Source organism: Nelumbo nucifera, chromosome 3, assembly GCF_055504915.1.
Source record: "Nelumbo nucifera cultivar China Antique chromosome 3, China Antique-T2T, whole genome shotgun sequence".
NCBI classification, from domain to species: domain Eukaryota; kingdom Viridiplantae; phylum Streptophyta; class Magnoliopsida; order Proteales; family Nelumbonaceae; genus Nelumbo; species Nelumbo nucifera.
In genome coordinates, this window is record NC_142651.1 from 87,187,398 (window position 1) to 87,197,598 (window position 10,201).

Sequence of the window (10,201 nt, forward strand, 5' to 3'; positions counted from 1 at the left end):
CCAATATTTCAAAATCGAAATGGACTAGACGGTCGGACCGAAAAATAAAATCAGGAATCATTTAGGTCTCCGATTTTGGTTATATTATAAACCGATTTTCTTAAAAAAACGTTGGAAAGGTCAAAAAATTGCTGATCCGAGTGGTCGAACCGTTAAACCATTCAACCCAAACAACAATTCACGGGTTATATGTTTTATTTTTTTCTATATTAAAAAAATAAAAAAGGATTTCCACTAGTATCCCCATCGAATTGATAATTGGGGTTAGGGTTCGAATGCAAATCATTTTCATTCTTCCCTTCTTAGCTGCTCACTTAGCTTGACCTCTAATGACTTGCGGTGACAGCAACCTATGGCGAACCACGACGACCAGTGATTGATAGTTGAGGCTCCATCTACGGTAAGTGGTGGCAATTGGGTGGTTTGGTTTGGGTTGAGCTTCAACCCAACCCATCTAACCCGCCAACCCATTAATGACCCAATTATATAAAATTAAATGGGTTGGATTCAACCTAAACCTGCTTTAACCCAATCCAATTGACCCAAACCCATTAATCTTATATTTATGTACTTAAAAAAAAACTCTCTCTTGACAAATAAACTGGTCATAACTTGGTGGTATTAGTGGTTGCTATTTACACAAGTTGTGAAGGTTCAAATCACATAACATGCATGTTATTTTTACATAAGCGGCGAAGCCATTTGACTATGTTCAAATTTCGGGTTTGAATGAACCACTTAGGTTTAAACCAGTCAGACCAACTTGAATTATCTAATTGAATTGTCTTCGACCTAATCACATCAAGGGTGGTCGAACCATTTAGATATGGATCAGTCTGGTTGGACCAGACTAGACCGATTCAACCAATAGTGGATTGACTTGGACCGGCCCATATCAGGTTTGTGCACGGGTTTGGGACCAAACCAATTGACCCGAAGCGGGTCAAGATCATACCGGTTCGGATTTGGGTCGGGTTGTGCACCTGCTGATTGGGCCGAACAATCCAAACCGGGAAAAGCAATCGGGTATCGAATCATCCCGACTGGACCCATTTCGGATTCGGATCGACTGGTTCGACATGTGTTGGGTTGGGTCGGTTCAGACTGGGCTGGCCGACCCAAACAAACCGGATCGAGGTGATCAACTCTGTTCATATTTAGACCAAGTTGAGCTGGTCCGGACTCGGGTCAAGTTGATTTGGATTTATGTCGAATTTAGGGGTGCTCACGGTTGGGGTTCAGTAAACCGAACCGTGGGGCATTTTTTGGAACTAAACCAATAGTATCGGTTTTGGAAAACCGATAACCTAGAACCGAATCGAAGCCATTCAGTTAATCGGTTGACCGGTTTGGTTAACCGTCGGTTTTTCAGTTTTTTAGTTTTACAATATATATTATAAAAATATAATAAAAAATTATAAATATATATATAAAATATAATATTTTAAATAATATATAATATATAATATATAATAAATATATATATATATATTTATATATATAATGCATATTTATTAATTTAAAATATATAAAATATATAGAAATATATGTATATCGGTTGGTTCGGTTAACCACCAATTTTCTATATTGGTTAATTGAAACCGAACTGGTACCTTCGAGTTTTTTAAAAGCACCAAACCGACCAATTCGATTTTTCGGTTTTGTTTTCTCACCCCTAGTCAAAATGGGTGAAGTGTGTTGATTCGAGACAAATCTAAATTTATTTAATAATTAATAGAAAATTAATGCATTAATTATAAATTATTTCATTCAAATGAAGAAAATTAAAAAAAAGGCAAAAGAATTAATACTTATATCTGTAGTGGTTAACCCAATAGTTATCCCCAACCCAACCCGTTTAAGTGGGTGGATTGGGTGATCAACCCAGTTCCATCCTGTAAAGCAAATGGGCGGGTTGGGTGGGTTCAGTGGGTTGGGTGAAAAATTGTCACCCCTATCTACGATGACCTATGACAAATGCAAGGTTTGCATTTCTCAATTCTCACTTTGAGTTTGAGCCGTCATTGAGTGCATGATTTTGTAGTGGCAACCGCAATTTAATAAGCAACAATCACCATTTACAAACTACCGACAACCAATGGCGACCATTGGTTTCATCAACGATCTACGACAGTTTTGCAATGGCAATTTCTTCTCCTCCACTAAAGAGTTTATGGTTGAAGCAGCAATTTTAATCACCGACGACCAAACTACAATCCATTGGTGGCAATTTTTCCCTCTTTCAACCCAACACCATCACACTTCCATTACTGGCGGCGATTTTTTTTTTGTATTTTATTTAATTTTTATGGTATTGTTTTATTATTCATAAATATTTTTACTTTTAATTTATTTATGACATCACAAGTCAAACCGTTTAACCCAGACGATTGAACCATCAAATCAAAAAACGATGCGTTAACCAATTCTATTTTTAGATCGATTTTCAAAATATTACTTGAAACTCACAACTCGATCCGATTATTACATTTGGATTTTATTATCTACATCCGATTAATAATAAAAAACAAAAAATAAAAAAATAAAAAATTATAAAATTTATAAAATATTTTGGATATATTATTATTCATTATCATCATCTAAACAACCTAGTATGATTCAAGTTCAACGAATGTTACATGTTAAAATTGTTCTATTTATTACCGAAAAATAATGTAACATCTTAAAGCGTATTTGGGGGCCCAAGCCTAATAAAGTTCGAGGTACTAAAAGCAGCCAACCATAATCATTCTACTGGAATTCGTTATTCACCATCCTTTGCTGGTGCTTGCTGGGTCCGTTTCTTTGGGTTTGGTGTCAATACAAGCATTTATTGCCTGTGACTGAGAACCATTCCAATGGTGGGTCATGATTATCAATACTCCCTCTGGACTGAAATCCCAATTGCAGAATGCGGAGACCCATAAAAGATAGAAAACAGAAGTAAAAATGACTAGTAATTAGGATTTTGATTTAGAATTGGTCATCAATTAGACCTGGCTGGGTTAGTATTAGCAGTCGAATCATTAACCAACAATTCCATGATTCCATGCACAAGTTAACAGCAGCAGAATGTATAGCACCTATTATCACTGAATGCGAAATCGTAAGTAACTATTTCGCAACCCAAAATAGACAAAAGCTAGTAAGCAGCACACTGCACACCAGAGAGATACCGGTCTAAATTACAGTGTGCAGATACAGAAAAAAAAAAAGAGAGAATTGAATTTAACCAGTTGAGCTTCTCTCCCCCATTATTTCTGGCCCTTCCTCTTCCACAAATCTCCGAACATCCGAATACCAGTGCCTTTCCTCTTACCACCTCCAAACCCATCGTCTGATTCATCACCCAACAATGGTGATCCCACGAATCCGGTGTACCCACCACCAGCCGTTTCAAGGCCACCGCTGCTCAGGTGCTTGTCCATTGAGCCACACCTTCCTGCCACCCTCCCGTTCATCTCCATTCCGCCGGCCAGCACCGCCGCTGCTGCATCAGCTGCCTTCCTCCACTGCTCTGTCTGCACCCTCAGCTTCTTCATCTCTGTCTCTAATGCCACCTTTGCTCCCTCCACCGTCTCTAGTTGCTGCTTCAGTCGAGCCACATTCGCCTTGCTCTCTTCCAGCTCCTGCCCCATTTTGGTGAGCTTCAGAGCGGATTCTTCCTCCATAACTAGAAAAGAAGCAGACTCCACCGCTGCTTCCTTTACCTTCTTTTTCAAGAGCTCGTTCTCTTCCCGAATCATCTCCAATTGCTTTTCCTTCTCTGCCAACTTCTCTTTCAGCAAATTGATCTCGTCATTCATCACAGCCGAGTTATCCAACGCTGGTTTCACAGGGTCCAAAACTGTTACTGCTTCAGCGCATTTCTCTATTGGCTTGGTCTCATTCTCTTGCTGCTCGGTCGTGTGTGTCGGCCTCTTGGGCTTAGATGGAACGGTTTCCACCAGAACTTCGAAAACATCGGTTTCTGGAAAGCTCTCTTCCGGCGATTCATCCGGATTTCCATCTGAGCTGGTTTTCTCATTGGATTCACGGGTTTCCCCTGGAGGAGGAAGGTGTTCTACCTCCTTAGTGGCCTCCTCTGCGGCTGGCTCCTTGGTCTTCTTCTCCAGCTCTTCCTGAGCTTCTTTCTTAGCAGCTTCCGCAAAAACCAACTGCTCTTTCAGCTTTTTCAGCTCCTCTTGGGCCTGACCCAATTGAGATTCCAAATCGGTAATGCGGGTCCCAAGCTTCTTTTGATGCAAAGGATCAGAATGAGCCCCTCGCGGAGATCGACGTTCTCCCACCTTTGGACTTCGATCGACAGTGGGTCGATGGTGGAGATTATCAGACTCATGACCTGACGTTCTAAGATGCAGTGGGGCCCTAGTAGATTGCCTTTGAGGCAACTCCGACCCTCTGTTTATCAAATTAAAAATTAACAAAAATCAATATACACACCCACAATCATTAGCAATCAACAATTAGTATTTAACGACATCCCATTTTACATATCAGTCCAGACTGATATTTCATGAAATGGAAAAACTAGAGAGGGTGTGTAACAGAGTAAAGATTAGCAGCCCTCGGTTGTTGAAACTTCTGTGGGTCAAAAGTCTAGACTATACAAGGATTCTAATCCAACAGTTCTTAACTTTATACATGGATCATTGTTAACAGACTAAGATCTATCAACCCGGTTGCAAGTTGCATCCCATAATGACAGATGCAGACACACAGTGAGGGGAAGCAAGACAAGATAATTGAGATGTCGAATGTGGATACTGCAATCCGTGCTTCACATCAACATTCGAGTTACATACAACAATAAAAGGTAAAGTTTACATCTGCTTTCCCAGAAAAGCAGATCTTCACTAATATATAGCTTTTGAAAATTGAAAGTGCTTTGTTTGTCCTGAAAGGCTTTTCACTCGGTACGAAAAAGGGAGCACCCTCGGGTCTCGAGCCCATTACCAGTTTCAAATTCAAAAAGGAGAAAGACGTTTGCCCATGCGGAGTGCGGTTCGAGTAATCGAGTCTACTGTTGATGCATCATTCTAAACCGGAATCTTTCAAAGATGTACAAATCCCTAGGATGCGATTTACGATGAGTCATGGGCCTCATCAAGACATCTAGCATAAGTGCATAACCATCTCAGCCCTCTAGAAATCTGTTGAAGGGCGCTGATTTGATCAAAACATGACGAAAGTCCGTTGGGTGGTCTCTCCCTCGAGAAAAGAAGAAAAGAAAATAATTGATTCGAGAAGGGTGGTAAATCTTACCTCGACCTCGGCATATCTGCACGTCAAAACGCTATCTGCGGCGGTTGAGGAAGAAGGGCAAACAGGTCACGTCCCCGTATTTTGTTCTGCAAAATTCGAGCAGGGTAAATTTTAAAATTAAAATAATATTCAAAAGAAAAGCAGGAAGTAATAATTATTGAAAGAAAATAAGGAATTTATTGGAGATTCCCCACCGTTAGATTGAAATTTGAATCTGTTAAGTATGAAATTTAAGGATCATCCGACGGTTTGGAGCTGGACAAGGCACATAATGCCCACACTAGAAGGAAAAGAGATCAATGGATGCGATTCCCCTCCTCTGCTCTCTGAAGAGACGAGCAGCGAGGCTGCTCCTTCTGTCATCATTCATCAAAATACCACTGAACTAATGGACATTTTGGTCGTTCTACTATGAAGCATGTAACCCCAAATTGAAACAATGGCGCCTCCCGTAATTTTGCAGAAAAAAAAAACACAAAACTGGAGGAATACCGATTTATCGACGGATGTTCACAGTTGAGCCTTCAAAACTCAGAGACATTCAAGTCCAACGGAAGACAAAGTAGTCAAAACCAGTAAATAAAGAGTAATAGAGAGAAATCGAACCTAACGGATCTTTTTTCCTAGTTCTTTCTGGGGAGGAAGCAATCAAGCTCTACAATCTATTCATGGAAGCGGAACAAACAGATCTTAGATTAACAAAAAGAACTAATTCAGAAGAGAAAGAGACAGTCAAGACAGAAAGAGAAAGTGAGAGAGATTGAACGCGGATAATCCTCAGATCTTGAAGCATTACTTGGAGTCTGGAGACCAGATCTAATACTAAACACATAAACACACTACCTCAGTCTCATATCACATGGAAAACGAAAAGAGCCACACAAAGGAAATCAACCTGGTTAGGAGACTCCAGACTGACAAAGGATTAATGTTAGCAAGAGATCATCAGGTTTAAATAATGTACAGACTACAGAGTACAGAACAGAGACGAAGAGCAAGGAGACAAATCAATACCTATATGATGTGAAAGCGTCGTGGAAGAATAACAAAGCAGATCGTCAATCACCTCCTCGTATAAGATCCAGAGACTGTGGGGTAGCATCCATTAACGACGACGACAAAGTACAGAGGCTAAGAAGGAAGGGAGACAGAAACGAAATCGAGAAGAGAAGTTCACACAGAAGAAAATGGAGAATCATTTATAGCTGAGACCTGAGAGCAGAGGAGGATCAAGGATGTTTTCAAAAACAAGCCCAGAAATGGACCAGACCAATAATTTTGAACCCAAGAGAACCGTTTGAACCGGACCTTCGAGACAACAGACAAGATAAGCCTGAACCAATTCTTTTTTTAAAAGGAAGCACGACTGCACGAGTACGTTCACGGTTCATCATTACTGGGTGATTGGTGATCCGTTGAGCACGCTGTCTGTCATTTATCACACTAGCTCCAACGAGAGCGCTCTCATTGGTTCACCGCCCGCACGCTCACGGCTCACCCCACTCTGGCTGTAGAATCTCGGCCGTCAGATGCTCGCAACTTGCATCCCCAACTGCTGAATCCCACCGTATTTTTGTTTGACCTTCCACAATTAGACAACAAACCACCAGCTTGAACCCTCTCTCTCTCTCTCTCTCATCTCATGTGTCGAGTCGAGGGCATCAGATTTTGACCCAGGAGCTCAAAATGCGCTTGTGGGCCCCACTTCGTTTCTTGCTATCACGTTTTACACCTGGCAACTATTATTATTTTTATATTCCAATCCATCTCAACCGTCCAGTTCATCGTAGGAGGAACCGATTGAGCCCACCGCCCGCGTTCAATTCAAACACCCGAAAAAAATCTGCTTTGGAGCCATTGCTATATCGGCACGTGTCTAGTTTGAGGAAAAAAGTGAGCGTTATCGATTATCTCCCTGCCTCGTGGCCCCTGCATTTATGAGGAAAAAAGCAAGTGCAAAGCTGGAATATTATAAAGTTGAAGGGCACTAGAGAAATTTCCAAAAAGTATATCCTCTTTTATATGAAAAAGATATCCCACGTGGGACGACCTCGTGACGACAACTACGTCTGATGCATCACCATCTCGTGATGCCCTGGATTCGGCATCACCTTAATTATCTCCATCTCCTGTTGTCATTTATGCATAATTCAACGGTTGGATTGCATCGGCCTATACAATCCAACAGAGTTGATCATACTAGGAAGCAGCAGGATCATTTGTAAGATCCTGTGATTGACCAGTGCATTAGAATACACTAGTCTTGAACTATTCAAAGATTGCAGGATCCACATCACTATTTATTTAGACCCCAAGAGTGGAAAACTATCACAATCAAAGATTGTTGATGGGGCCCTAGATCAGAGAAGTTTTAGATGTGTCTTCTAATCAGTGGTGTTCAAGCCGTGGGACCAACCAATATGATGAGTCGTGAATTACTATATCTAAACTGAAGATCTAAGCCCAGTCCTTTTCATTATTTATAATTTTTTTCTTTTGGGCCAAGACAATAACATGTGAGGCCCAATGGGAGGTTGTTGAGGATCCTGTTCAGCCTCTGCATGTGAAGAGGATTAATGTTTCGATGTGAATGGATGGGGTCCTAAACCTACCCTCTCTATAATCTCTCTCTCCCAACTACTCCTTCCACAAAAAAAAAAAAAAAAAAAACAGAAATCCGAACTCCTGGCCCGTTGTTGGATTGACACGTGTCAGTCATTGATGGGGAGATTATCCATCTGATTTATGTAACAGCCATAGACTCCACTAAATCATCCTTTCCCCTTCCCATTAGACTGGAGTCTGACTGAATAATGTTGTCTGATTTGGGGTTGACCGGACGGTCAGACCAGGAATCGCCAGCCGAAACATTTTTTGTGGATTCTTGGTTCTTAAAAATGCTGACTTCATCAAAGATCTCGAAATTACATATTTTATATTTTATAAAAAATGAAATTAAATCAGAATCCATAACTATTTATTTAATTGAAATAAGTAAAATGATTGAACCGGACAGTTAGACCATCCAACCCATGAACCATGTGATTAGAAACCCTTATCATCATCATAGTCTTTGCTACCCTATAAGAAACAAACCAATACATCGTAGGTATCACAAAATCTATGTCTTGGTTAAAGGAGGAAAGACAAATTTGGAGGTGCATATTTATTGGGTCTATGTGGGTTCTCTCAATAATTTAATTAGAGGCTGTGTTTGGTTTGAAAGAAGAGGTAGGGAAACCTGCACAACCTCTACATTTTCTTTCAAACCAATCACAAAGTAAAGAACAGGGTGAAAAGACTGAGTCTTTGTCAAGCAATTTAAGATCTCCTTCTAATGTCTTCCTCAAATTCGTTAGACAGACAATGCCATTAACAAGAATTTTAGGGTTCTGATTATGATATTGAATTTGTAACCGGTTCAGCGACCAGGGTGCAGCTAGGGTTACTTCCACGTGGCAAAGAAAAAAAAAGAAGAAAAAGAAAAGATAAAGAGATGATCTAGCTAAACAGCTGAGACACATATATACAAAGGAAATAAAGGAAAGTGGATGATTAGGTTCTGAATTATTGAATGCATGTGGAGGGGGGATGCAATAATGCAAACATTAGGGAGAAATTTTTGTTTGCTATTGTTGATGTGGTTAGGGAAAGGACTGTTGTAAGTTAGCACAGTTGGGGTAACTCACAGTGACTTAACACCACCTTGGCTCTACGGAAAATTGGTACCAGAGCCAACCTGGTGGAGAGTCTCCTTCCATGTGTTTGTCTCTGAGGCTGTACAGCCTTACAGAGTACACAAATAATTTGGGTTATTCTTATTAATGCTTTTTAAACCATTATTGACCCAGATGGTTTAACCTGAGGTTCAAAATTTCATTAGGATGTATTAGGTGTATTGTGAAGTTCTGGTAGTACCCCGATACACAGGGTTCTTACGTATTGGGTGTAATGATATTTAAAGACTTGCAACAGGCTAACAATCCGATAGATCTGATACCCATTATCCAACAACTCAACCACCTTTTTATGCTTTATCCTAGAAATGTGTCTTTTACATTCTTGTTTTTTTGGATTTTGAGGGAGGGGAAAGTTAGTAAATAGAAAATGCTCTTTTTTTTTCAGATTAATGTGGGGATCATGAATGTTTATTTTTTAGTGATCTTCATTTCCTATGTGGATAAATAATTTTTCAACGTGGGGGAAAGATTCACTTGAATGAGACAAAAATGCCCCATTTAATAATAGATTTTTATGGTTAAAATGGTCATTTTCTTTTTTACTTGGGAAATAAAAGAACATTGGTAAATACACTGACGTGGGCAAGTATTTCCCAAGAAAAAATTACCTAGGTAATTGCATTTACCTAGGTAAATAACTCACCAAAAAACAAGCGGGGCCTTAGTGAGTCTCACTATGTCTGTAGGGAGAAAAGAAACTTTTCTCTCTTTTCTTTTCTTTTTTTCTTTGTTTGTTTTCTGTTATTTTCTTTCTTTTATTTATTGAAATGGTTGGGTTAATGGGTAGGGGTGATCATTTCAGTCCGGCCTGGCCCGGAAATTCCGGGCTTGGGCCTGGGTTTTATGTTCAAGCTCGGCCCGAGCCTAGGCCCGCAAATTTTAGGGCCAGGATTGTGCTTAATACTTCAAGCCCAGCCCACATATATTTAAAGTTACACATTTTGTGTATAATGTATACGCATGTATACAAGTTATTGTACATTATATTATATATTTTATATATAAATATTATAACATGACATGTATAATTTATATTACATGTAATATTTTATATTATATAATGTATAAAATAAGTTTATATGCATATTATGTCATTTAATATAAAATATTATAGATATGTAATGTTTTATATATATATATGAAAGACATTGGCCCAGAATCATGCCTGGCCTGACCCGGGCCCGTATAGACTTGGG

The 10,201-nt window shown here is 39.6% G+C and overlaps 1 protein-coding gene across 2 annotated transcripts; it reads right to left on the bottom strand.

The window, feature by feature from the left end:
• Nucleotides 1-2,966: 2,966 nt before the first annotated feature.
• LOC104613491 (interactor of constitutive active ROPs 4-like) lies at nt 2,967-6,903 on the bottom strand. 2 transcript variants are annotated; one of them, XM_088900272.1, is made up of 4 exons: nt 6,280-6,429; nt 5,460-5,621; nt 5,266-5,351; nt 2,967-4,401 (listed from the first exon to the last, which is right to left on the bottom strand). In XM_088900272.1, the coding sequence occupies exons 3-4, from the start codon at nt 5,277-5,279 to the stop codon at nt 3,255-3,257; spliced, it is 1,161 nt and encodes a 386-aa protein (XP_088756398.1). In that variant the 5' UTR covers nt 5,280-5,351; nt 5,460-5,621; nt 6,280-6,429; the 3' UTR covers nt 2,967-3,254. The 2 variants fall into 2 exon arrangements, with proteins under 2 accessions (XP_088756398.1, XP_010279620.1); XM_010281318.3 differs by lacking the exon at nt 5,460-5,621 and having other exon boundaries at nt 6,280-6,903.
• Between the last annotated feature and the right edge of the window lie 3,298 nt (nt 6,904-10,201).